Below are 27,477 nucleotides of genomic sequence, written 5' to 3'. Positions count from 1 at the left end.
AGGGAATACAGCTCCACCATGGAAACATTACTGGCCTTGTGGATCAGTTTATTGAGTCTGTTAGCATCTGCGACCCTCAACCTGCTGCCCCAATATGCAACAGCATAGAGGATGGCACTGGCCACAACAGACTCACAGAAAATCCCGAGCATTGTCCTGACAGATACTGAAAGACCTCAGCCGCCTAAGAAAATAGAGAAGACGCTGGCGCTTTCTGTAGAGTGCAGTGGTGTTTTAACCCAGTCCAATTTATTATCTATGTGTTTCATAGATCAAGACAACCACACAGGCCTCAGTGCTGAACCCATTCAATGACAACATCTGTTGGCTCCGTTACACTGTTACTGCCCTTGTTTGGGTCTACTTCTTCTCTTAGAAAGAGGGCACACTTCAAATAAATACATCATTGTACCAATTACTTGACTTTTTGCCACTATTGAAATAAAGATAATCAGGTATTAAAACAAATACTGGCACCCTCATCCTCCTATTAGATGCACATGTGGTATAAATTTGAAAATCCCAAATGATTTTCAAAAAAGATGACCTCTGAATTTGAGGTCAATGTCACTGGGATTCAAACCTATCCAAGATTTAATCTGTTTAAAAGTCCTACGTTCACCTGGTTATTGAGTTGTTGCATTCAGAAACTTGGGTGTCCACATCACCTGCCTGCTTGCCCAATGACATCAGCCTTTTACAGTGAGGGGTAAAAATGACCACCTGAGAGAAATTTCACCTCCTCCTCATCACCACTGTAACACCAAATGAGGGAATATCTTTTGGAAGAATGGCTCTCAAGTAGAGTTTTAGGACCTGTAGCATTAAAGCTGCTCTAGTGCCATGTGGTGGATACCCACTGTTGTTTTTTCTTTGTGACATGTCACTGTGTTGCTACACTGTTACGGCTGTGGCCATAAGAACACTGTGTGGGCTGTTTTGTTCTGTGTCTCTTTACTGTGCTTAAGACTCTTTGCAGGTCCCTCCCCTAATGAAGAGTAGCGAGCAGCTGATTGGACCGTGGAACAGGTGACCACGTTCAAAAAGCCGCTCTGACAGCTCCAGCCGGAGAGAGAGAGAGTGGAGCGAGCGAGCAGCTTGGCAGCCGATGCGGTCCTGACCCTGGTTTCCAGCCTATACTTTTACTGTGTATTTGTGTGAGCGTGATCTGTGAGAGCCGCTCCTGGTGCATTAACTTAGCGTTTAGGCACCCTTAGGCTGAAGCGGAAGGGGTGAGCCGCCTTTTTCTTTGGAACAGTTTTCTCCTGTTTTCCGGGTTAGGGAGCGAGGGTTAGGATTGTCATTTGTTTGTTCTGTTTCTTTCTTAGGGTTTAGTTAGTTTTCTGGTGGGACTTAGTTGGTTTTGTTTATTATTTTGGCCTGGGTTCACCCTGGAGCTATGCTTCATTACCTTCAATAAAATCACCTTTTTTTACTCACAACTGGTTTTGGATGTTTGGCTTGGGAACCAGGGCGGGTATTTGTCTCTCTCTCCTCCAACCTTATGTGCGTCTCTACACGCCTAGACTAGGGGCGTAACATACACAAATCCCCCATATGACATTTTTTTGTTTAGAATTCTTTCACATATAGAACAGAAATTACCACATTATAGGAAATCAATCTCGAACTATTTTTTAAAATATAGATTTTATTATATAAATGTATTTTCAAATAGTGTATATAAAAGAAATTAGATTAAAGTTTATCGAAGTAATATATTCTATAGACTGAACAGATGATTCTGCAAAAACAGGTGGTAAATGTTTTATCAACTGCCAATCGTAACAGTGAGCACATTTACCCAGTACGGTGGGAGTAATGGGAACAGTCTTATGATAAGACTCCATCAAATATATTTATGGTGCTTTTTCAGATTACTGTGTAAGGAAAAAAAGCACATTTGGCAAAACAGCAGCAAAAAATTTGGGGAGTATTAAACTAAAGATGATAAAAAATGCACATGTAACACTAACACACAAAAAATAGCAGCACTGTGACTTCTGTTTTTTGAAGACCATAAAAAAAAAAACAACAACGTGCTGCTTCCACATGAAACCAAATACATAACATTGCTAACATGCCCTCATTTAACTCCCCTGAACATTTGCAGCTTATTTAATCTGACAGGTCATCTTAAATGCAATAGAGAAAAGGAAATCAGAACAGTTTGGAGGTTTTTCTCGTGTCTTTCTTATGTTTGGTTGGTCGGTTGCTCAGTTACCCACATTGATTGTGAGATGTACATAAAATAGGAGCACAGTGAAGCCAGCAGTTATTCATTATATTCGCAAAACAGAATGGAGCGATGAACATGAGCATTTCCATTTTAGCTATAGTGCTACGCTCTGAGCAGCACAGACACTACGTGCTGGGTGGGGGTATGGGATATATGAAGCATCTACTTATGATATCCCCCTCATTTGAACACCAATTCCATCTTAAAATGTAGAGCAGGAAAAAAAAAATTTAAAGATTACAGTGAATTGTTGGTAAATGTTTTGCCTTTAGGGTCCACCTGATAAAAAGCAAAAAAACCCCAAAAACCTAACGTCAGCCTTCAGGGTAAGACCACAGCACTTCACATGACAACAGAGAAGTCAATAGGGCCTGTTAAAGAAATACTGCAACACCCTGCTTAAATACTCTGCCATTTAAGATGTGCTGGTATAGCAAAAATAGTTTATTTAAAGCTACTTTGGGCTGCTTCCTTATTCACAAGAGGTTACCATAGTGGTAGCTCCGCATATTTGATTTGGCACATTTTTATCCTTCCTTATGCAACCCCCATTATACTTGTGTCTCCTGCCAGGATTCAACCAGGTTTGTAGGTGGATGTGTAAACTACTACACATTAAAGATGGTGTATTTGCAATCCAAACTATTCTTCAACTTTTTTTTCCTGAATCACTAAGGATAACTTTGCTGGTGCATAACTGAACAAACTGTTTATGGTAGGGCTGTGCGATATGACCAAAATCTCATATCCCGATATAAGACATCTATCGTCCCGATAACGATATAAATCACCAAAAAAAAAAAAAAGAAAAGAAAAGAAAAAAAGAATCACAAAAATTTAACATTTTCTGTAAATTCTGTGAATCTCGACTTGCGTGAAGTGTTTCCGGCTGGGCGTCGTGTAGCTGGAGTCGAGTGTTTTAACCGATGCATGAAACTACACATTTTTAGACGTAAGTTGTAACGGCCGCCGTTTTCTTTGTGAGTATTTCTTACACGGCGTGCTGCGGGGAAAAGCCTGTTCTAATGTTTGAGTCTAAGGTTTATTTTTTAGCACCTGACGGCTCTTTTTTTCTTCTCATCCGTAAACACTCTGCATACTCTTTCACGTGATTCAGTTTATTTTGAAAAGTCTCAACAGGATCTTGAGCTTTATTGTGAAAGGTTTATGTGGAAAATAAACAAGCGGACACGCGATGGTTTTACTGTCATTGCTGCTAACAACAACACATAAAAACAGGCGCTTGTCCGTCCGTAGTGTGGTTATATTAAATATAAGAGAAAGCGAGAACTTTAAGAAATTAATATAGCCACTACAGTGACCATCAAAACGATGAAAAAATATTGCCGTAAACAGTTTATTTTGCGACACCACGCAACAAACGATAGCGTAAAATGAAACGATAGACGTTTTTATATTGTCATCCGATATATATCGTTATATCGAACAGCCCTAGTTTATGGAAAAAATGTAAAAAGAAAGAAAGGGTAAATAACCTAACAGAATAGCTATGTGATGAAAGAAACCCCATACATGATCAGAGACAGAGATTCATATAATTATGATACAACCTTGACATAATTAATCTGCATTCTGTGTCCAACCAAATGCATTCTTGTTGTGTCTCCAGCATCTATGATGTAAACAATGTCCTGTGCTTTTGCTGTCCTGTGTTTAAATTTTCCAGAAAATCTTCTTTTTGTAAAGCAAATAGGAGATGATGACCCAACAGGAAGTGGCCACAAGGTTCTGAATGAGATGCTCAGCATGGGATTGGCTGTTGGACATGCGCCAGCGGAAGGGAAAGTAGTCCTCAAACACTTCGTGGCCCACGTACACAAGTATGGAGTTCATACCTTAATGAAACACACAAGAGAGAGTGAAGTAGAGGACACAATGACTACACAGAAATTCACAAGGAAAATAAATATTTGGCAGATTATATTTCCAATTACAAGACGGACCATACTAATTCACACTGTGACAGAGCAGACTTCCACATTCACATCAAACCCCAAAAGTACAACTGTAACTGTGCAATCAAAAGCTGTCTTAGGCAAAAACTGTCTATTAAGTTTTTGTGTGATTCTAATGCTCACCAGGATAGTAGAAAGGTGCCCCTGACCACCACTTATTTACATCCACTATGTAGTAGATCAGCATTAGGAGCACAAAGGCAAAGCAGGCCAGTGTTGTCACGTAAGACAGAGACCTAGAAGTGAAATATTAAGACATTTTTTAAAAAACATTTATATGCTATGCAGCATCAGGGTGCTTGTGTCAATGTCAATGTCCATCTCTGTCTGCCTCTGGCTCCTGGAGGTCGTTATTGCAGCTTTCCACCCTCATTTTATGACAAAGACTATTTGTACTCCATCCTTTTATTATGTCTCCCCCCATTTGTTTCCCACCTGCCTGTCCAGCCTTAGTCATTGTCATACTGTATACCACATATAATGTAATAAATGAAATAACACGAATACAAAGGCAGAAATAAACAGATAAACCCTGAACAAGAGGATCATGTAGATGATTTATAGAGCTGATCCGGGAAAAACAAAATGTTCTTGGCGCGCAACAGTGGATTCAGATCATAATTCTGATTGCAAAATCGTCCAGACAGGACAGGACTTCAAAAAAGGGCGAAAAAAAGATATTTATCAGCACTGCACCAGCTGAAGGTCTGCCAATTTTTTTAACTTAAAATCACATCTAAAAACATGCCGTTTTTCATTCAGTTTATGCACTCCTGGATACCTTTAATGTTTAACTCTCTAATGTAACTATGCACGTCAGAGAGTGTGTAATCTCGATGTTTATAACTATTTATGCATGAGTTTTACTGGTACAGCCCGTTATGTCTAAGGTGATTTTGGGCTATGTAAATAAACTCTATATTGGCTTGATAGACCACTTTAAATATTTGCCAAGGGTATTGCTGTATATTTGATTGGTTTCCATTTTTTATGAGATATTCTACAACTTCTCTTTTGTCTGATTTCACAATCCTGTGGCCACAAAGTTGTGAGAACGTAAGATGCTGGAGTGGAGAGCAAATGTGGAAAACCTAGTCATAACACAAATTATGTGACATTAGGTATTCTATTATAGCTGTATAAAATATTTTACGCATTTTAAGTGGGAAAAGACTATAAAATCTAACGTTTGCCAAACTTAAAAATATTACTAGTGCTGCTTATTTTGCAGCAGTTTCCAAAATATTTAATTAGAATTTCCCAAAGTGCCCATTGCTTGAGTAAATGTAGTTCTAACTGTAGATATAAATAAAACATGGCCCTTACCACAAGTTTTTGTTGACAGGAATGAAACCCTGGTCTGTGGAACATTTGGTTAGAAATGCTGATACGACACCCTGAATGACAGAAGACATTTTATTATTCAATCATGGACGCAAAAATGACTTTATATAGATCTCGCTCTCTCTGTTTGCTGTGTTTGTTTGTCTCTTTTTAATTCTATGTTGTTGTACTTTTTCAACATGTTCAAAATAAAGATTCAATTAATCAATCAAAACAATGTGCTTACCAGTAAAAGACCCCATATGAGGAACCTCGACATAATACTTTTGGGGCGTTCTCTGTAGTGCAAGATTATTTTCCCTGCCTGAGGACAATTAAAATACAAAAAGAATGAAAGCCAACCATTTACTTCCTTTAACCTTTCAAACTGTTTTATATCTTTATTTGAATAAACAAGAAACAAAAGGAGGCCAACACCAGACAAATATAAATTACAAACCTGTAATCCCAGAAAGGCCATGAGGATAGAGTTGATGCTGCCAAGAACACCTTCTGGATCATACGGTATACGAGTTGCATAAATCACCTGAAATAAAATGTAAACTGATTGATTTTTATCAACATCAGATGCAGTCTATCAGTGTTTGCATTATTGGGGTTAACAAGTGTGTACGTGCCCATTGGAGAGAAATCTGACACATTAAAATAACCTTAACATTTCAAGTTACAAAAGACTATCATGAAGCTATATTTGGGATGTTTTGGTGGTTACAAACCCTTGATGATGGATTCTGGTACGTGTGCTTTTCTCCCAGAAGCAAGCGGTCAATGAAACCAGCAGCTCCACCGGTGCAGTTCACATACAGCCCCATGTCCCCAATCCCACCTGGACCCAGATAACCTCTGTACCAAAGAAATTAGTGTAGTCAGTGTTGTTAATGTAGCACTGCACCAAGAGGAAGGTTAGAAATTCCAGTTTATTAGCACTTACTGCTAAAAGTTCAATTATTGCAAAAACTTACGCAACATAATGAAGCACTACACTTCACTGTCTTTGACTTACGTTGGGCAGTCTGGCACAGGAAGTTGAAATGTGAGGAAGAGCCAGAGTACTTCTAGAAGAATCACACACAGCCAGGCTGGCCAATACAGCAAGAAATCAATAGCTGGGGACCACCACGCATCCTGGAAAATAAAACCCACTCCATTAAACACATCTCCTTCCCTTAAACACAAATTTAACATAAACCTATTTAGCATAAAACAACACAGACTGTTAAACAATGCAGATGAAAAAAAAAAACAAAAAAAACAAGGCTGACCACTGGGAGGACGTCAAGTTGTCCTCTGGCCACCAGTAAATCCAAGCAAGCTACGGCCAGATATGACCAGGCGAGGCGCTGCAACACACCTGGGATCCGCAAGTTTTCCCAAGCCACTGTGGAGAAGATGTAAACACGCAATAAAAATGCAAATGAAAATAAATAACCACATAAGTTCAAAGTTTGAAACAGTATTATAGTATATGGTTTAATCATCCACCTAAAGAGCTTGGAATACTGCTGTAAAGACGGAGTTCATACTTACACGCTCCCTGGCAGTAGTTTGGGTTGATGACTAGGACACCAATGATGAAGAGCTGCAAGCTCCGCCACACAGCTTTTCTGAGCAATGAGCAACGGGTCGCGCCTGCACGCAGCAAGGCATTGATGGAGAGTGCGATGGATGTGCCCATTATGAACACAAACCTGGTGGAAGAAGGGACAAAATGAGCGCTGGTTCTATACTTAAAAGATTTGCTGAGGGAACAAATGGAACTTTATTATTTCTATTTTTTTTATTCATTCTGTTTGATTTTCCTTTTTTATACAATTTTAAAGCCCCTTTTAGTCCAGTGACCACTTTAAAGAAAACACCCTTTATTTCTTGTTCACATTCAACTATGTAACTGGACCAGAATTTGTTAATGGTCCCTGTAATCCTTCTGAAGATAATTCTATCACTATTATAAAATAAAAATACACATTAATATAAATACTGCACATTTATATTAACGTGCGAGTACAAATAAAGACAATCCAACTGCATATAAGACAACTTTTTATAAGAATCTTTAAATTAAGCTTACCAAGGGAAGACTAGGTCGGCAACAGTAAGGCCTGCAAGATGAGAAATGGGGAAGGCCTGGTTTAAAATCAACAACATTGCAAATACCAAGGAGAGCTGCAAAGATCTGTAAATAATGAGGAAACTGCAACATGGCTAAAAAAAACTAAACAAAGAAACCACACTGGGCTTACCATTCCAGCTTTCATGTCTGAAGAACCAGTATCGCCCCCCTCCATAGTTCACAAACACCATAATGACCAAGGAGATACTGACAGAAACACAGAAAATGCCACATTTACTGAAAAGCATCAAGCTAGGAGTACATGTTTATTTATATTAATTGATGAATAAAAATAGGCAAAAATATGAAAACATCAAAGCACTGGATCTAGATTTAATACTGCTGGTGGTGGTTGATTAATAAGGGACAAATTCAGTGTCACCTACCACACTGTAATAAAAAACAAACAAACATATGATACAGTATAATGATAAATAAGACAATGAGGACACTAAGCTGGAGGCACAAGAGCGAGGGTGGGGTCAGGAAGCTACCCTCTGAATGTATCCAAAGATCGAAGCCTCTTGCTGCTCGTTAGCGGGGGAGGGAGGATGTTATCAGTGACTGGCGGCACTACCCGAGTGGGGCCCAGTTCCTGGATGATGAAGTCAAAGCTGGATATTAACATAATTCTACTGGAAGTATAGATTTATCACCTGATTTATTATTAAGACAAAAACACACAGGATAGAAGCAGATCAGTAACTGTAAATCTGCTATATTAAAACTATCTGGGTTCTTATTTCATTGTCACTAAAGCACTCATAATTAAACAAGGCCAAACGATTGCAGAACACTCACAGAATTGATGAGTCTCTCTGTTTCCATGGAACTCCCAAGTCGGAGGACCAGACCTCTTACTGCATCAAGCCTGGACAAGAAACAATCAAGATCTTGATTGAGGGTTTTTTTGGAGTACAAACAAGCTCAGTTGACTCTCGAGACTGTGTGCTTCAGAGAGAGACAAGACTGGAAAAACATTCTTCTTCTTCCTCTTTCAGCTGGTCCCTTTAGAGGTCGCCAGAGTGGATCATCTGCCTCCATCTCACCCTGTTCCTAGCATCCTCCTCTGCATCTCCTCTTTCACTACATCCATGAACGTTCTCTTCCTGCCTGGAAGCATCATTCAGCATCACAAATATCCACAATTCCTCCTCTGCACAAACACTCTCAGCCTTGCCTCTCTAACTTTGTTTTTAAAACACTCAGCCTGAGCTTTCCCTCTGATTTAATCATTTCTAATCATCGTGTCCATCGCGGTCGCTTCCACTGAAAATCTGATCATTTTCAACTCTGTCTTTTTGTCAGTGTCACTCTCTCCAAACCATACATCATAGCAGGTCTCACTGTCATCTTGTAAATCTTCCCTTTCACTCTTGTTGCTATGTTTCAGTTAGCAATCATTCCTGACACTTGTCTCCGCCCACTCCACCCTGTCCGTACTCACCTCTCTTATGCAGTTTCTAATTGCTAGGTGGTTGATTCCAGATATTTACACTCATCTACCTTCACTATCTCTGCTCGTAATGGCTCAACAATGGAAAACACACATTTTCTGTCTCGCTTCTACTGACGTCCTCCTCTTTCCAGAGGATACTTCCACAAAGACACAGAGCATCTCTTTCTGATGCATCTGCAGTGCTTACTCTCAACATTTTCAAATCATTCAAAAAATATCCACTTCTTTATATTGAAATTTACTGAATGAACATCAAAACAAAAATCAGGCTTACCCCCAAACCTTTTTTCCAATGGCAAACACCAAGGCCAGGAGAGCATAGATGAGAAAAGCAACCAAGATCGCTGTGTGGAGAGATATTAATTAAATGTATATTAATTATTAGTTAAAATAAAATATTTTTCTCTGTGTGAGACACTCACGTATGTAGCTATTCACAGGGTCCTTATCAGTAACTACAGAGCAGTTGACTCCAAAAGATGCGTTCAGGGTTTTCACCCACAGAGAGTAGTTACCATGCTCGCCAAAGTGGAAAGGAATTCTGTGAATTTAAAAAAACAAAGGAAAAAGATTTATGTCATCAACAAATAAGCCAAACACTGATCCTTAATTTTATATAACCAGAGTGTTGTTCTATTTGTAAGTTGGAAACACGACCATATTCGTAAACGTACTTGCAGAGCTCCAGCTCGATAGGTGTGCTGTTGATCTGCAGTGTTATTTCATGCTGTGTGCTTACAACAAAGTTTACTGAACTGGGCTGACCAGGGTCAAGCCCTGCAGGTACCACCCCTAGCTGCTGGTACAAACACTAACAGGCGAGAGAGCAGAAGCCAAGATTAGAACATTATTGAACTTAAACCACACAGAAACAGAATCAAATGAGGGGAAATATCTGGCACTTGTGAGCCCACCTGGTAGCAGCGCTGTGACATCCAAGACACCTGCACCTCATATGACAACTCATTGTTGACCGTCAGCTGTGCCTCATCCATCTTCAGGGACAGGTGCTTATGATGATGTATATCAGCTAGAGTGAGTAAGAAAGCGCAGCAGGCATTGTGCAGATCAGTTGAAACCCAGCAACACATCAATTTTCTGCATATGAAGGTACGACGATGCTACAGTATACGGTTTTCTATTGGTGACCCCACCCAAGCCGCTATTCATGTAATTAAAATCATCGGAAAACCATAACAGTGTGCATGCCATTACGCTGGTTATTATTCGATCAAAATGCACAAACGTGCAAAATAATCTCATCTTTCCCGGTTGCACAAATGTTATCAAACAAGTCAGAGAACTAATAACGGGTGGTCGTGATGCTTTTCGTTTTAATACGCGACACAAGAAGCCATCTTTCTGTAATTTGTCTCAAATCTATCGACCACAGCCGATGCTAAGGACCACAAACCTACTCCATACCAGTGTGCGGTAGCGAAGAAACCCAGTTTGACAGCAAGCTACAGCCAGAAAGCTAAAGCTAGCGTCTGGAGGGAGAAAGCATGTGATAGAGCCAGTGGTCACATGCTGCATTAATCCCTAATTTACCACCGAGAGGGAAGTTCAAACCGCTGAAGCTCACTTTTCCATTATCAGCTGTTTTCGGTTGATACCGTTTTACAGTTAGCCGCTCGATAGCAGGTTAATAATTAAACATTTAAACCGCTTGTTTGTTGGAGTAAACCTTCAGCTATCGTCAAAAAACCCATAACCACTGCTGCTGTAATATAATTTCAACAAATACGGCAGTTGGTGTAAAACACTGCTAAACATTAGCTTGCTCGCTAGCTTGCTAACCTGGTAGCAGTAGTCTCCTGCGTTTACTTTTTTCAGTTCAGGATACTTACACAAAGATATTTCAGCTGCTAGTGGTGCCACGCAAACAGCCACGACCAAAGCAACAGCAGCAAGGGCAAAAGTGGCACTTTTCTCCGTTTGTGCCATTTCTTTCTGGCTCTTTGGTTTCACCGATGCTACTGAAGACGAGTGATATGTATTGTTTTTCTTAAGCTTCCTTTTTGCCATGGCAAAGGGTTACTTCCGATCCGTGTACTTGTTTTGGCACTCTAGTGGGAGCGAGAAGAGCCAAAGTACCATACCTGTTCTACTACCCCGATAATTGTTAGGTAATGGAATGGTTATTGCACATATTCATGTTTGCGATTGGCACTAAAGTCGAATATGACACAGTATTCCCAATAAAACTGTGGTACTGGATGAGGAAGTCAGGAGTGCCAGAGAGAAATATGTGAGGGTGATGCAGGACATGTATGAGGACAGCGAGATAGTGGTGAGGTATGCCGTAGGAATGACAGGTGGCTTCCAGGTGGGGGTGGGACTACATGAAGGATCGGCTCTGAACCCCTTTTTGTTTGCAGTGGTGATGGGCTGATAGATCAGGCCAAGCTGGAGTCTGTGGACAATGGTGTTTGGAGATGATATTGTGATCTATGTGAGCAGGTAGCATGATGTATGTTTGGAGACGGTGGCACTGACAAAAACACAGGAGGCTGAGATGGAGGTGAAAGAGCTAAAGATGTTGAGATTTTCGTTGGGAATAACCAAGATGGACAAGATAAGAAATGAGTATATAATTCCTGATCTTATCACAATGTCTCAGTTTAAACATTTGTTTTCAGTGGGGTTTTTTTTGTAATAAATGTGAATAAAATGTGATCAAATCATTTAATTGTGTGAAAAAAGAAAAGTAAAGCTGTAACAAGAAACATTGAAATTGTTCCTACATTTTATGTTTAAATATAAAAATTAGATATTGTCTGTCTAAATATATGGAGATCTGTACACATTTCCACAATCTGAAAACTCCATAAGCCAGGAAACACTTTCAACAGAGAGAAAAAAATAAGCTATATAAAAAATTACACATAAATAAGTTTGGGTTTTGTTGTTCTTTTTTCTCCCTTTACGCTTGTACGTACGCTGAAACGTCAAGGACTCTAAATCGATGATCGAGTGGCTCAGCGGTGCCTCCCATCGGACTTCATCGTTCACAATGGCAGACAAACAAAATGCTCAGAAGAGGTAATGTGTACATTATTGCGAACATGACTTTTAGCGGCGTAGCTAAGCATAAAATCCATTAGAATAAATAATAGAAGTAAAGAAGAATTAGTTACAGCGAATTGAAGATGCTGATGTGGCCAGTTAAGACAGCTCAATGAAGTAGCTAGCTAGCAGCGTTAGCTAGCATGTACAAAAACATTTCTCGTTTCTGTTGCAGTGTCAAGATAGCAGCTGGAGCCGTGGTTTGTGTTGAAAGCGAAATCCGAGGAGACGTTACCATAGGTAAGACTATGCCCAGTAATCGGAGTTCAGAAAACTTGCTTTTCTCTCACAGCAGATCAGTCCCAAGGCAGGAGTTGAATGGCTGTTATCACTGTGCTTGATTACTTGCTGCACCTCTGTTTCTCCAGGCGCCAGGACCGTGGTCCACCCAAAAGCTCGCATCATTGCTGAGGCAGGACCCATTGTCATCGGAGAAGGCAACTTGATTGAAGAGCAAGCTCTGATCATTAACAGGTTATCTAAGGCCTCGGTGTACCATGTTTTCCACTAGGTTAACCATCGTTGACCATCTCTGGTGATCTGTCACTGTTCTTACATGCGAGCTTGTGTGATCTTCCCCACAGTTACCCAGAAAATATTACACCTGATTCTGAGGTGGAACCAAAAACAATGACCATCGGTATCAACAACGTCTTTGAAGTTGGCTGTGGTATCCTTTTATCTAATCTGGCCAGTACTGCTCCATATATGATTTTTAAATTGTAACATAATAAATCTTTGTAAAAAAAATCATGTTTTGCCTCAACTGACAACAAACAGTATCGCAAGCTTTAAAAATTGGAGACAACAATGTGATTGAATCTAAAGGTGGGATATTGCCTTCCGTTTCTTTGGCTTTCAGTGAGTGTTCAAGTCTGTATAATTTCAATGAAGCCACTCACGTTACCAAATATCTTTTTTTGTTGACTAGCGGATGTTGGCAGGAATGTAATCCTCACCAGTGGCTGTATAATTGGAGCCTTCTGTCAGGTCAACACTTGTGAGGTCATACCCGAGAACACGGTCATCTACGGCTCTGGATGTATGAGGAGGGTGCAGACTGAGAGACCCCAGGTATGGAGATCTGTGACTGGAAAACATCGTCAGTGTAGACAAATAACCTAGATGTAGCATTAGCATTGCAAATTGAATATCAAGGCATTATATTTTGAGCTTCCAAGTGGGCTAATCACATGTATGTTTTCCTGATGAAACTAAAAATCTGATGTTTTATTAGATTCAGATTTTTAAAACTAATTCTCCCTCTAACTTGTATCTGGGATCTATATAGAAAGTTTTTAATATTTTACAACTCTGAGCATTTCGTACAAGTGCAAGACAAATGCTACGTTAGCCACACTTGAGTTTCATATGGATTTGGGTCACATTTATGATGCAAATAATTGTTTTTAAGCATTCAGCATTAGAGCTGAGAAACACAGTAACACCATGGGCAAAAACTCAGCATCAACAGACTGTCTGAAAATGTGTAAAATATTCAGTTTCTCTCATTTCCGTCACATTCACCAAGAAAACACTGAAGTGACATTTCATATTTAATGTTTTTATGTAAGATTTTCATACATGCCCACTTGTTTAAAAGTTTGTGTGCAGAGAAAACTTTTGTGCATTATGCTCATCATGTCTGTTATCTCATTTCAGCCACAGACTCTTCAGCTCGATTTTCTGATGAAGATCTTGCCAAACTACCACCATTTGAAGAAAACTGTTAAAGCAGGCCATGCTGCTAGCTAAAATTACACTTTATACCTTTTGACATGCAGAGAATATCAATGTTTAACTAGATCCTGCTGGAAGAAAGCATGAATGTATATAGTTATGTACCTACCCTGTTTTTGCTCTTCAATTACTGATATTTTCTACTCTGATCTGCAACAGAAGATTAAGCTTCTCATCTTTCTCCTGCTATGCCGATGTACCTTTTGTTTTTTACGATTAACTTATAAGGTACACAAGCTGTACTAGATTTGCTCATTTCTTATGATGGCAGTTACCAGTATTTTTATCATTAAGTTGTAGAAGGTAATTTCTGCCATTCTGATAAAGAATTTACACTAACAATAAATGAAACATTTTAAATATTTAGATGGATTCAAATGTTGACTTTTTTTAAACGCATAATGTTGACACTTACAATGCCAACTTATTGATCTAATCAAAGCAGTTTTGTGTAGCAGTATAATTTATTTGAGTTGGTTCAAAAATGCTAATATTTCTTAAACCACTATATCACGGTGTTGCAAAGTAAAACGCATTTAAATATTTTAAGTTCCACAAAGCTGAAGACATTTCCTGCTGGATGAGTTTTCAGTGTGATGAGATACACTGCACAACACAAGGCTGTTTTTTGCAGTTATTACAAAAGCATAACCATTGCTAACCATTCAAATAAAAACCTTCCACACACTATACTAAATATATACAAACAATATGAAAGAAAGCTACACAATTCAACCTTATTTACTTTAACAGTAAAGTTGTGGTTTCCCCTTTAATTGGTGAGGGCGCCAGCTATCCCAATGATCCACGTATTCATGTCCTTCACTGACTTATACTCAAAAGGTTTCCACAACACAGCAACTACTGACTCCATGTAACGTAAAACCAGAGATTGTTGAGAGGAATGCAAAGAAAGGGGGGAGAAAAACAGCTAATTTTTTGAAATAACATTCATCAGCAGTTTTTATGTTATAGTGAGTCTAGAATAACCATCTCCATGCATTTCTGTGTTACATATGGGACTGAATGAATATATTTCACTTCTTTACAGGCACGCCATCTGAGTAATCCTCCAGTAATCCAGCCAAATGGTTGTTGTGCGTCTTGAAGTTTCTCTTCCTCGGTCCGGCTGGCTTCTTTCTCTTTTGAATTGGTAACTGTGAAGAGCACAGAAAGATAATCAGCTCTCATTCATTTCCTTGAACAGGTGTAACCGTAAGAACTGCATATTAAAGACTTTCTTATTTCTTTCTAACAAATCACAAACAAATCTCACACACACACACATACATAAATAAAAGAATAAAAAAAAGACACTGACCACTTTCTTTGGTCCCGTTTCTTGCATGGAGGAAATGCCTTGTTTCTTCAGGTACTCTTCAATCTTGTCCTCATCTATAGAGTCAACTGGAACACTCCTCCACAGCTTCTGAAATTCTGACATTGAAAGCAGCTACACTTGAAGAGCCGGACACATAATCTTAACTAACCAAACAAGTCACAGACCTGAATGAAATGCACAATATGAGTTTTACAAAACACTTCTGATATAGATCTAATACAACAAACATTTCATTTCACAGTTGAAGTAAAGTTGCCTGAATCTTCGTCAAAGCCAAATTGGTTTTCACTTTGCACATGCTCCACCTCTCCAAATAGCATTGAAATTTGGCAAAAACGTTATAGCTTAATTTGCAGACAAAGGCAATATAAAGCATGCTGTACCCCCAACATGGACCACAAGTAACATCAGAGGACAGAAATTCAGATCATTATGAATGTTCCAGTTCTAACTCGCGAAAATGTATGACGAAGACTTCCTTGATGTTGATGTTAATTCAATTAACAACTTACCCAAGTCAAAATTGATAGCATAAACGTAGCTATTGTGAGATTGCCCACCGGTTTGAAGCATGTAGCCTTGAGAATTTCTGGACCTTGGTTGTTGGTCACACAAGTGGTTAGCCAATGAGTGTGGGGTTGTGTACCAAGGATAATCCTCCGTTTTGAAATACAGTTTGACCAGGATTTACAAAATATACTTTTTTGATTTAATATGATTAAAATTTAGTCATAGTATAACTGAATCCATAAACAACAAGAAAATGTTCACAGAGTTTTAGCTGATTTCAGTTCGACTTCTATAGCAGCGGTCCCCAACCCCCGGGCCTCGGACCGGTACCGGTCCATGAGTCGTTTGGTACCGGGCCGCGAGAGTTGAGGCTCAGGTGTGAAATGTATAGTTTTCAGGGTTTTTAATCGGTTTTCAGCGTTATTTTGTTATCGTTTTTATCGTTTACTCGGTTTTCCTGGGTCTTTTCACGTGTGTTATGAATAAATGTTATTTTTTTCGGTACCGGTACTAGTTTTATTTTGTTGTATTTATCCGCGACACCTTAAAGGCCGGTCCATGAAAATATTGTCGGGCATAAACATGGTGCAAAAAAGGTTGGGGACCGCTGTTCTATAGGACTGATAGTCTTTTTGCAACCACAGCTATCGCCATCTGGTGGCATTCAGTTAGAATGCAGGTTTTCAGACAATTCACTAGCTTATTACTTATAAGCTACATCCATTTTTTTTTTTTTTTTTTTTTTATCTCTATGGTGATAATTTCACACTTGGAAAATTCTTACATGAAATAAATGCAGAGTGAGGGCCAACTGGGTATGCATAGCATGCATAATAGTCAGTTTAGGTCAAAGACGGATACACAGAGAAAGAGGAAGCCATGTCACCGTACAATTTACGGATAGACCAATACCGATATACCAATACTCACCTTCATCTACCGCAAACTGGCAATGCTTGTCGTTGTAGAACAAGATCTTTTTCTTGTCTGGTCTTGTGACAAAGATGATCTGATCCCCCAAAGCCTGTGAACGATCACACAAGAAGTCTTTTCCATGCTTTAATTGTTTAGTTGCCACAGTGTTCGCTCATCACCGAGTGGCATCTTAGTGGTGATACATGCTTCACTAAAAACTGAATAATGTTTAATACCTTGATGGCCTTGGCTGAATTGGGCAGCCCTTCCTCTACATCTTCTAGTAAGACTCCTCCCAGGCCCAGTTGGTCGTGCTTGTCCAGCAGCCTCAGTAAGGCTTTCTTGTCCTTCAGGTTGTATTTAGGCTTGAAGCCATAGGTTCCATCCCGGACTTCAATTTTTGGATTGCTGACCAAGGCCTGAGATTGGTAGGTGAAAGTAAAGCACAAGATTATATATAACCCCCCTCCAATAAAAAATAAAATATAATAAAAACTGACACCTTGAAAAGACTAAACAAATAGTACAGTAGCTTTTTCTTCTTCGGTAAGTGTAGCCTTCCAATGTAAAAAGATGGCTTAATGGCATACGATGTATTATCATCTTAATTTCTCATCACTTACTTTCAATGGCTTTTTTCTTTTGCAACATACCGAATATGTTTGGATGAGAATAACTTACAAATTAGCTTGAGGGGAAAAAACAAGTATTGTGTAGATTTAAGGTGAGACTCGTAAAAGAAATTGCTCAGAGAAAACGCAATTGACCTTAGTACTACTGACAATAAAAGATAGAGGTATGGCATTAAAAATAGCACAAAAGCACCTCATTCATGAGCCACTGTTTCTGCTTCATGCTTATGTCAAGAAGTTTGGTCTCATCAAGAATCTCATCTAAGGTCAGGAAGTGCGTGTCCCCATTCTGATGCCTCGTCTGAGAGATTAAGGACAGAAAAGCAGACATTAGGTAAACACACACACACAAAACAATATTCACAGCCCTCTTATTTTCTGCACTATGGAGAAGATTTTAGGCAAACATCTACAGTAATTTTACAGGATTTAGAACTGTGCATTCAACAGGTGGCACAAATGCACACATTTAACAGGAAAATCTGTCAATATGAGTGTGAGTTCTTCACAGAGGAATGAGTCAAACAGCTAGTGTGACAAGGCCTGGCTGCCTGTTTGCAGAGCCACAGCATGATAAACAAGCTGTTAACATACCAAAAGAAAGACTGGGGACCAAATGTTAACCCAGCGGGCACAAATGACTCACTCATGTTTTACAACAGACAAATGTCAAGCTTTATTATTAAACAGTTTGGTGAAAAGATAAAATCTTAATATTTGTGTTGGTGCTGCTGAAAAAAAAGGTTTTAATGTCCCCTTCAAAATCCTCATTACCTTCATGTAATTTACTATCTTGGCCAGGCAACCAAACTTGTACCCAGAGCTCGTCTTAATGTTGAAGCTGCCATTAGATTCTGTGGAAAAAAACAACAACATTTAAGTTTAACCAATTTATTATCGCAATACTGAATGTACAGTGAGATTTGAGAACTACATGGACTGACATATTTGTGCAAGAACACTTTGCTGAAAATGTATTTCAGATAATTGACTACTGTCATGTCAGCTCCTGTCAAATGAGCAGCGAGTGTTTAATGAGGTCATTAAAATCCTAACTGCATTCATTATTTGACATTTTCTTATTGTCAATATTCAGTGAAAAGACAGAAGCAAACAATGCATTTGTTTGCCACTCTCTATTTTGCCTGTCAGCCTTCATTTGTTCCTATTGAAGACGCTATCATCTGAAACAGGTCAAAGGAACACAATGACATTGAGGCTAATTCAGGTTTTAAGCAAACCTGACTCATACAAGAGTTAATGCCGGGGACTACTTCCAGATACAAAGTAACACTCCAGGAAGCTAGTGAGTATTTACAGCTGCAGGGTATGTATTTTGGGTAACACAGAAACACGTCACGCAGTGCAAAAATGTGGCAGATTTAAATGTTTGCAACATTAAAATACTACACAAGTCATATATCAAGCCAATCTGATTTAGTTTGACTTGAAGTCCGGCCAGCTGGTCCTATTCTCTGCTGGAGTCCAATAATGCTGCTCCCCTCAGAGACTGACTGAGGTCTGGACTCGGCATTCACCAATCAAAGCTGAAAACAGACACTGATTCATGAATGATTCATTGTGTAGGCGGGAGCTTCTGTTGCTTTGAGCTGCACAGTAGGCAGGACGGTGAAACTGTGACAGACCAGCTAACGAATGGTGCAGAGGCAGGGCTAATAGAAAGGAGCCAATGATGTAGACAATCCTGTGCTGTTCAGCTGAGACATGAAGAGCTGCAAGGAGTGGCGGTGGAGGAGAGCGACTGAAAGTGCACGGGAGCACTGAGGAGGAAAGCAGGTTGAAGAGTGAATGTGGAGGAGGGAAAGAGTGTAAACGAAAGAGATAGGTGGAGCACCAAAAAGAGGAGAGACATTTGTCGGCTTACATCTTCTAAAAACTGAGCCAGACACACAGGTGAGTCTGCATGTTTTTCTGAACACCATCCTCTGAATAATGTGCGTGACATCAACAGATCATAATAATCCACAACATAAATTTAAGCTACAGGCTACAGGCTGCACTGGGTTTTCACTATGAAGATATGAATATGAGGATTTTTTTAGAGCGTTCTAATATTTGCAGGATGAAGTCATGCATCTTTAAATGCAGTGGATGTATTTACAAAGCCAGGTCCTTTTGCGTAGGAATTACAACATTTAGACTGTATAAGCAAACAGTGGATTAAATATACATGGATCTGTCTGCTTTCTACCCACTTGAATACCAAGCATCAGAACCTGTCTGTGTGTACTTATGGATATCATGTATGTGTTTGTTTAAATGCATGACTCAAGACAAATCAATGAGGGACTGAGTGCTGTGAGGAGCCAGCCAGGGGCATTAGGAGAGTGTGTGTGTGTGTGTGTGTGTGTGTGTGTGTGTGTGTGTGTGTGTGTGTGTGTGTGTGTGTGTGTGAGAGAGAGAGAGAGAGCCACTGTGTAGAGAGGAACCTCCAGTTCTACAACACCTTCAGAGCCTGGCTGGGGTGGGGCTGTTTTGGTGAGTGATAACAGATACAGGAGTCAATCTGTCCCTGTCTGTATAATTGCTCTGACAAAAGAAAGGAGGGTGAAAGGGGGGTATAAATTAGTAACAGAGGTTGTTGTAAAGCCATGAGTTGAGGTGAAACTGATATTAGGAGCTGGGTTTGTAACAACAGGATCAAAACAGTTGATTCAACGCAAAAGAAAACAACACAAAACCCATACTGTACACACAACTTCCAGACAAAGTGGGGAGAATCTGGTGAGGGCAATGTTCAAAGCTGCCCTTCCTCACATGTAGAGCATAATAAAGGAGACAGCCTGTCCAGCAGTCACGTGCTGCCTGTGATCTCAAATGACAATTACCTTGACTACTCTCAATTGCACACTGATGCACACTGCATGGACTTTGAATGTCCAATTTCTATTCTTACATGCACTTCCATCAGGTGTCAAGAGAATTTCAGACTAAGATGAAGCAACCAATGAAAATGTCTCACCAGGACAAGCCACTAAGCTTTTTCACATTTAAGTTCCCAGGACACCTGAGACTCAAGTTACAAACCCACTAAATTAAACACACAAACAAGTCATATTAAAACAACACAAGTCTATGCACGATGGCATGTGTGTGCACACATTTAGCCTTATTAAATCTCTAAAGGAAGAGATGGTGGAAAGAGATGCACTTACGCCCCTCTCCTACAACTGGGTCATCTGCCTTCGCCTCAATATTTCATGCACAAATGTCTGTGATTGTCTGCATACAAGTGTGTGTTAAGAGCATGTATGTGCACTTTTGTGCATGGCTGTGTGGGCAGAGACACTCCACAGTGTGCCCCGAGGATTTTAAAATGGTAGGTGTTGGCTAAAAATGGGAAAGAACAGCTGAAGTGAGGCAAATGTGCACTTGAAGGATCTCTTAAGTTCATTATTTTATTACAGTTCCGTTACTACATTTGTATAAGGCATTGTGGCCAAAGAGCTGCACACCAAGCATAGATGGCACAGTTCTCTACACAGCCATCCTTTATTACCAGCCTTTTAAGGCTATTTTTGTCCTGAGCAGATGGCCTCAGTAGGGTTTCTGGTGTTTTGCAATATAACCTGTGCTCTAATAATACACCATCTTCTCATTTCACACAAAAAAATATGTCTGTAATGAGAGATGTAGACTAGGTTTTGTTTACATACATACAAAGCAATTTATCTTTTTACAACATGATCCCCTTCGTGACTGATAACGAAGCGTTACATTCATTACAACAAATTACCTATAAGAGTATTTGATAGTTTTATGAGAGTAAATGAGTTTCCATGTCTGCCTGCTGTCTCGAGTGGAACAAATTCTTTTTTCAATATCAGTATCACAAAGATAATGAGTTTTAGTTTTGTTTTTAATTATCACAATAATCAGGAGCAAATGCTTCAAAAAATCCTGGAATAGAGCCAGGCACATCTGGTTAAAAGCATTGCATCAAAATGTGTTATGCCCTGAAGACAAATTCTCCCATTACTGTCATTTTTTAATCAGCCTCACACCATGAAAACACGAATTTAACAACCGCTGCTTTCATTTTGAAATTTGATCTGCAGTAAAACCAAGACCCAAACATTGTCATAAGCATTAACAATCTTTTTTTCCTTGTGTCTTATTGTTTCCAACCAGAAATCATGACCAACATCACAGCTACTGTTCATCCAAACAATCTCCCACTGCGAGAAGAGGGAGTCCCTCTGTCCCTCGTCTCCTTTCAGGTCCAGGAAGTCTACCCATTTCATGATGGCTGGAATGTGGCCTGTTTCGTCATCCTTCTTCTTTTTATTCTCACCGTCCTGTCCTTGGCAGCGTTGGCTGTGCTCTATGAGCTGCTGGACTGTGGGTGCTGCGCCAAAGGGAAAACACACCACCAGCTACAGGAGGAAGGGCCGGGAAGCTGCAGCAAGCTTATGAGTAGCATGTGCAAGGAGCCAGAATCCCACACTGAGGTGGTATAGTGGCAACAAGGACGAAGTAAAGAATAATAGGAATTTGGATATTGTTACTCATTTGGACAGGACCACACTACTGACTAAGATGTTTGCAAAAATGAACTCCCAAAAACCCCCCAAAACACTCAAAGTAATTCAGTTGTTCACAATTAGAGGTGAAAGCTGGTGACTGAACGATATAAATGTATCTTCCCACATCAACCGCAGACCCCGAAAGCCATATTTCACTTCTGAAATACTCCCAGAAGAAAAGAAGATCACCTGAGTATTTATAACATGGCTTAAAAACACAAATTTCCACTACTTAAAGTACCCATATTATGCCCTTTGAATTATTCCCTACAACTTTATTCGAAGCCCATTTCAAATAACTTATTAGTGAGAAAACATTGCCTTTATTTTTATGGGAATGTTGCCAGAACAACAGAAAATCCCCTATGTTTAGTGCTAATACAGCTAGAGCTTCTGTACTCATCTCTTGCTCACAGAAATTGTATTCTATCTAATACTGCAGAATTTCCAATACAGCAGTTCTCATTTACATAATATTCTTTTTCAGGTGTAAGCAAATAATCTCAATAAAATAGTCATAAACAGCCTGTTACCATAAACCATATACTATTTTTAAGCCATTTTCCACCCACTCCTCTGCATAGCTTAGGTCCTCACAAAAGCAACACTGGCTGACAAAAACAAGCTAAAGACTACGGCTCTACTTTACATTACATTGAAAGAGACATGAGCAAAACAAAGGGTAAAAGAGGTGCTGCAGCAGTGTACAGTATAACAAAACTAATGCATGCATGTCCGTGTGTTTTACAAGCATGGGACACACAAAGTCTAAGCTGATGACTCAGCTAGTCCTAAGCACCAAGACAATAGTTAGCTGATGCATCTCTTAAGGTTACTCTTCATCATATATAAATGAGGCAAATTGTTATTCAGTTATTTTCTGCTGATATAGACGTGAAATAAACTCCTCGTTTCTCCAGATCTGCCTCTTCTGCCTGCCAGTGTACGATGCTACACAAGCAGCTCAGCTCTTTTATCCATGTCAAATAGAGGGTGGCTAGTGCTACATCAATAAAGTGTAATGCTTAATTGTTATGAACACTCTGCCTTTGGGTCGAACAGTTTTCCTGGACGAAACCCTGTAAATAATCTTATCCTGGTACACCACTAAAATACATTCATGGGCTTGTTAAGGGGCATGACATGGGGACTTTAATATAGGCTGTGGCAGAATGTGTTGCATTAAATGAGCATTTTCTTAGTTTGATTATTTTGGAAACTGATTATTAAGTTGCATGGGAAAAAAAACGTTGGGGAAAAAAGCATTTTCTTACCCTGCTATATGGGTGTTAAAAAAAAAACCTGTTCAGAAAAAACAACTACTGTGTGAGTGCTTTTTTTGTGACCTACTGGATGCAGTGAGCTTCTTCGAGACATGCTGTTTCTGAAATTGCCGTCCAAATCTTATTACAACAATATCTGTTGATCAAGCCTAGTCAGATGAAATCATTGCTTAGGATAAAGCTGGTGTTCTTCAGTAAATTGTAAGCCAGTGTTGTCAACATGTTTAGCACTGCAACATTATCTCATGACAAGTTCGCATGCTGCACAGTGATGTACGGTAAAATGTTATATTGAGCACTATGTGTAATTTCATGCCTTACCACAAAATGCCTAATAAAAGCTGACTCACTTTTCTGTTAACAGAAGTAGCTTTTTCTTTAAGAGTATATGGAGTGACGTTGCAATTTCGAAGGGATGCCAAGAGGCCACTGCTCACAATTCTTATGTTGTATATATATTTATGCGTGTTGCTTTAATTCATCTGAAAGAACATTTTAAATGCAAAAGTGTCATAAGTATCACTTGTAATCCAATTTTCTTTTATCTAAATTTGACTGAGCAGTAAGAATTCTAGTTTTTTGGGTTAAGCTAAGGATTTAGAATGAGAAAAGATCGTCACCTGATTAATTTAACCTGTGAAGTAAGGTTCTTTCTTATTAGAAATAACAACCAGGAGAGTGTATTATTCCAGTGTCTTGGTTGTCTTGTTGAATCACAGTAAACTGACATGCACAACTTTAATTACATGGATCCTCAATTTACTATCAAGTCTTTAGGGCAGATTAATTTTGAGTATCGACCCAGTTGAAAGTTCCTTCATCCGCTCTAAAATGTCTTTTGGTTCACTTGTCTTGGATGTTAGACTTTCATAATATAAAAAGCTATATACTGATGAGATGAGATTATTTTATTCAAAACTAAAGCAACTAGCATTGGTGCATATTTAGGCCTTTGATTAGATATTAACCAGCTGGATGTGTGAAAATTGTTTTGGTGTCCAAATATGAGCAATCCAATTGTACAGAATAAGCCTCTTATGTTGCGAATAGATTTTGATTTTCAAAGAACTATAACTAATGGCACAGATAAACAAAAATCTACTTTTCTTCATTTAAAAATATGTTTTCCATTAAAGAAATTATTAATATTTATTTCCCCAAATCGTATTAAGTTACAGGATTTTCTGAAACAACGGAAAATAAGGTGATCTTCAAATAATCAATAGAAAACGTTTTTAGTTGTTGTTTTTTTTATTCACTCGTCTCCATAATTTTCCCTCATAGTTGCTTTGAGCCATACTGAGGGTGCTCATTTGTGTCTGGCTCTGAGCTTTGTGAAACTTTAGCGTTAGCCACATTCCCTTTTCATATTTAAATGTCTAATTAGATTTCTTGTTTATCAATGTTTTCTCGCTGGTACCCCTACAGTGTACTTTGGTGAACTTTGTCTCTTCACTCACAGTGAGACGCTTCCACACTAACACCATGTCAGGCTGTGAGAGTGCATGTGAATATTTGCCTACACCGCTATACAATCCGTTATATGGGAGACTGACTGGCCAGTCACTGGGCGGAGCTAAGCACTGGAAATCTGCAGAATCCAGTCCCTGGCCAGTCAGTCGATGCATCTCCTACTTGCCAACATACAGGGAGTGCAGAATTATTAGGCAAATGAGTATTTTGTCCACATCATCCTCTTCATGCATGTTGTCTTACTCCAAGCTGTATAGGCTCGAAAGCCTACTACCAATTAAGCATATTAGGTGATGTGCATCTCTGTAATGAGAAGGGGTGTGGTCTAATGACATCAACACCCTATATCATGTGTGCATAATTATTAGGCAACGTCCTTTCCTTTGGCAAAATGGGTCAAAAGAAGGACTTGACAGGCTCAGAAAAGTCAAAAATAGTGAGATATCTTGCAGAGGGATGCAGCAGTCTCAAAATTGCAAAGCTTCTGAAGCGTGATCATCGAACAATCAAGCGTTTCATTCAAAATAGTCAACAGGGTCGCAAGAAGCGTGTGGAAAAACCAAGGTGCAAAATAACTGCCCATGAACTGAGAAAAGTCAAGCGTGCAGCTGCCAAGATGCCACTTGCCACCAGTTTGGCCATATTTCAGAGCTGCAACATCACTGGAGTGCCCAAAAGCACAAGGTGTGCAATACTCAGAGACATGGCCAAGGTAAGAAAGGCTGAAAGACGACCACCACTGAACAAGACACACAAGCTGAAACGTCAAGACTGGGCCAAGAAATATCTCAAGACTGATTTTTCTAAGGTTTTATGGACTGATGAAATGAGAGTGAGTCTTGATGGGCCAGATGGATGGGCCCGTGGCTGGATTGGTAAAGGGCAGAGAGCTCCAGTCCGACTCAGACGCCAGCAAGGTGGAGGTGGAGTACTGGTTTGGGCTGGTATCATCAAAGATGAGCTTGTGGGGCCTTTTCGGGTTGAGGATGGAGTCAAGCTCAACTCCCAGTCCTACTGCCAGTTTCTGGAAGACACCTTCTTCAAGCAGTGGTACAGGAAGAAGTCTGCATCCTTCAAGAAAAACATGATTTTCATGCAGGACAATGCTCCATCACACGCGTCCAAGTACTCCACAGCGTGGCTGGCAAGAAAGGGTATAAAAGAAGAAAAACTAATGACATGGCCTCCTTGTTCACCTGATCTGAACCCCATTGAGAACCTGTGGTCCATCATCAAATGTGAGATTTACAAGGAGGGAAAACAGTACACCTCTCTGAACAGTGTCTGGGAGGCTGTGGTTGCTGCTGCACGCAATGTTGATGGTGAACAGATCAAAACACTGACAGAATCCATGGATGGCAGGCTTTTGAGTGTCCTTGCAAAGAAAGGTGGCTATATTGGTCACTGATTTGTTTTTGTTTTGTTTTTGAATGTCAGAAATGTATATTTGTGAATGTGGAGATGTTATATTTGTTTCATAGGTAAAAAAAAATCATTGAAATGGGTATATATTTGTTTTTTGTTAAGTTGCCTAATAATTATGCACAGTAATAGTCACCTGCACACACAGATATCCCCCTAAAATAGCTAAAACTAAAAACAAACTAAAAACTACTTCCAAAAACATTCAGCTTTGATATTAATGAGTTTTGTGGGTTCATTGAGAACATGGTTGTTGTTCAATAATAAAATTATTCCTCAAAAATACAACTTGCCTAATAATTCTGCACTCCCTGTATATCTACAGATGCTAGCCAGTGGGGATGTGAACCTATAGAGACATTAAAACACTAATAAACAAGAATAAGTGGTTTACAGCAACAAACATCATCCTTTTCAAGAAAATATTTTTCACCTACCACTACTGAGTTTGGAACTAGAGGAGCTCTCCTTGTCAACTTTGGGTTTCTTCTTTTTGTGTGATCCAGAGTCTGACGCAGCCTGTCTCTTCTCTACAGTTGGGGTGGAAAGTGCCCTTTTCTTAAAAAGCTCCCTTTCTCTCAGTAGAGCAGGATCCATCCTGTTTGAAAGATTTTTTTTTTTTAAAAAAAAAAAGAAGATTCATTTAACAAAAGGCAAAACAACAAAGCTCATTTTGATGGATTCAAGGAATCACATTCTTAATATATGTAAGTATACGTGTAAGTAGCAAGAACCTTTGGTGGCCTTTAGCTTCAGGGACTTATGAGCTGTCACCTGGTTTATCTTTTTGTAATAAAGCCATCAAGAAACGGTTTTTTCCCGATACCAACAAAACAACTGACATATTAAAAAAAAAAAAAAAAAAAAAACTAAGCTGAAAAGTCATACAGCCAAATACTGTTCGGAGACGAACCATAGTTCTTAAATTTTTTAGAATTAAATGGCGTTAGAGGGAAAACAGTCATTACCCCAGAGCCACAAATATAAAGCTAGTTAAACTAGCTAACAATAGCTAGTTTATTTTCAATTCCGATTACAAACGGCTTTCAGTTGACTTTGTGATCATGTAAATCCCATAATAACTACAACTAACATTATGTTCATAAGCGAACGTTACTGAGTATTATGGGGAAACCAGGATAAATAAACAAACGTAGCAAAACACTGTACCAGAAGCTTAGTAGTTAACCTAGCGTTAGCATCCCGATTAATTCAACATTACCTGACACTTTGTTCCTGTTCTCACTCAGAGAAAGAAGAGGGTTAGTCCAAGAGCACTAACTATATGCTGTAGATGTAAAACAGAATGCGTCCTCCACCGAATCACTGTTTTTTGTCGTTCTTTCGGAGACAACACAAGTAAACTTGTAAACTCATGCTGCACTTCCGTTTCTAGTTCGATTTTTCCGGTATTGA

General features: G+C 39.3%; 4 protein-coding genes across 5 annotated transcripts; 2 read left to right on the top strand and 2 right to left on the bottom strand.

Annotated features, from left to right (window-relative positions):
• Positions 1-1,631: 1,631 nt before the first annotated feature.
• hgsnat (heparan-alpha-glucosaminide N-acetyltransferase) lies at positions 1,632-11,404 on the bottom strand. Of its 2 annotated transcripts, XM_084931226.1 has the most exons (18): positions 10,979-11,400; positions 10,043-10,158; positions 9,803-9,939; positions 9,551-9,669; positions 9,403-9,472; positions 8,471-8,540; positions 8,164-8,264; positions 7,800-7,876; positions 7,628-7,658; positions 7,087-7,247; positions 6,822-6,937; positions 6,563-6,684; positions 6,276-6,402; positions 5,999-6,085; positions 5,786-5,863; positions 5,542-5,612; positions 4,339-4,451; positions 1,632-4,095 (listed from the first exon to the last, which is right to left on the bottom strand). In XM_084931226.1, the coding sequence occupies exons 1-18, from the start codon at positions 11,154-11,156 to the stop codon at positions 3,914-3,916; spliced, it is 1,956 nt and encodes a 651-aa protein (XP_084787352.1). In that variant the 5' UTR covers positions 11,157-11,400; the 3' UTR covers positions 1,632-3,913. The 2 variants fall into 2 exon arrangements, with proteins under 2 accessions (XP_084787352.1, XP_084787351.1); XM_084931225.1 differs by having other exon boundaries at positions 5,786-6,085; positions 10,979-11,404.
• On the top strand, positions 10,133-14,303 carry LOC146385476 (dynactin subunit 6-like). The gene is made up of 8 exons (XM_084931229.1): positions 10,133-10,238; positions 12,085-12,173; positions 12,373-12,437; positions 12,566-12,671; positions 12,782-12,867; positions 12,978-13,025; positions 13,129-13,271; positions 13,860-14,303. The coding sequence occupies exons 1-8, from the start codon at positions 10,233-10,235 to the stop codon at positions 13,950-13,952; spliced, it is 636 nt and encodes a 211-aa protein (XP_084787355.1). The 5' UTR covers positions 10,133-10,232; the 3' UTR covers positions 13,953-14,303.
• Positions 13,741-27,477, bottom strand: gtf2e2 (general transcription factor IIE, polypeptide 2, beta). The gene is made up of 8 exons (XM_084931228.1): positions 27,284-27,477; positions 26,499-26,659; positions 18,111-18,190; positions 17,530-17,637; positions 16,941-17,123; positions 16,720-16,813; positions 15,259-15,374; positions 13,741-15,094 (listed from the first exon to the last, which is right to left on the bottom strand). The coding sequence occupies exons 2-8, from the start codon at positions 26,656-26,658 to the stop codon at positions 14,975-14,977; spliced, it is 861 nt and encodes a 286-aa protein (XP_084787354.1). The 5' UTR covers position 26,659; positions 27,284-27,477; the 3' UTR covers positions 13,741-14,974.
• On the top strand, positions 18,963-23,532 carry smim18 (small integral membrane protein 18). Its single transcript, XM_084931230.1, has 2 exons — positions 18,963-19,250; positions 21,489-23,532. The coding sequence occupies exon 2, from the start codon at positions 21,494-21,496 to the stop codon at positions 21,815-21,817; it is 324 nt and encodes a 107-aa protein (XP_084787356.1). The 5' UTR covers positions 18,963-19,250; positions 21,489-21,493; the 3' UTR covers positions 21,818-23,532.

Source organism: Perissodus microlepis, chromosome 6 (assembly GCF_051167445.1).
Source record: "Perissodus microlepis isolate ML-2025 ecotype Zambia chromosome 6, ASM5116744v1, whole genome shotgun sequence".
Taxonomy (NCBI): Eukaryota; Metazoa; Chordata; class Actinopteri; order Cichliformes; family Cichlidae; genus Perissodus; species Perissodus microlepis.
Note: the sequence above shows the minus strand (reverse complement) of the source record. Positions and strands in the feature narration are given on the sequence as shown.

Coding starts and splice junctions, on each gene's coding strand:
- LOC146385476 (XM_084931229.1), top strand. Junction 12,438..12,565: donor CCGAGGAGACGTTACCATAG/GTAAGACTATGC, acceptor CTGTTTCTCCAG/GCGCCAGGACCGTGGTCCAC. Junction 13,026..13,128: donor CAATGTGATTGAATCTAAAG/GTGGGATATTGC, acceptor TTTGTTGACTAG/CGGATGTTGGCAGGAATGTA.
- hgsnat (XM_084931225.1), bottom strand. CDS start 11,156: ATGGCAAAAAGGAAGCTTAAGAAAAACAATACATATCACTCGTCTTCA. Junction 7,659..7,799: donor CAGACATGAAAGCTGGAATG/GTAAGCCCAGTG, acceptor CTCATCTTGCAG/GCCTTACTGTTGCCGACCTA. Junction 6,086..6,275: donor ACCAGAATCCATCATCAAGG/GTTTGTAACCAC, acceptor ATTTTATTTCAG/GTGATTTATGCAACTCGTAT.
- smim18 (XM_084931230.1), top strand. CDS start 21,494: ATGACCAACATCACAGCTACTGTTCATCCAAACAATCTCCCACTGCGA.
- gtf2e2 (XM_084931228.1), bottom strand. CDS start 26,658: ATGGATCCTGCTCTACTGAGAGAAAGGGAGCTTTTTAAGAAAAGGGCA. Junction 18,191..26,498: donor TAGTTCCAAACTCAGTAGTG/GTAGGTGAAAAA, acceptor TTTTTTCCACAG/AATCTAATGGCAGCTTCAAC. Junction 15,095..15,258: donor AAACGGGACCAAAGAAAGTG/GTCAGTGTCTTT, acceptor TGCTCTTCACAG/TTACCAATTCAAAAGAGAAA.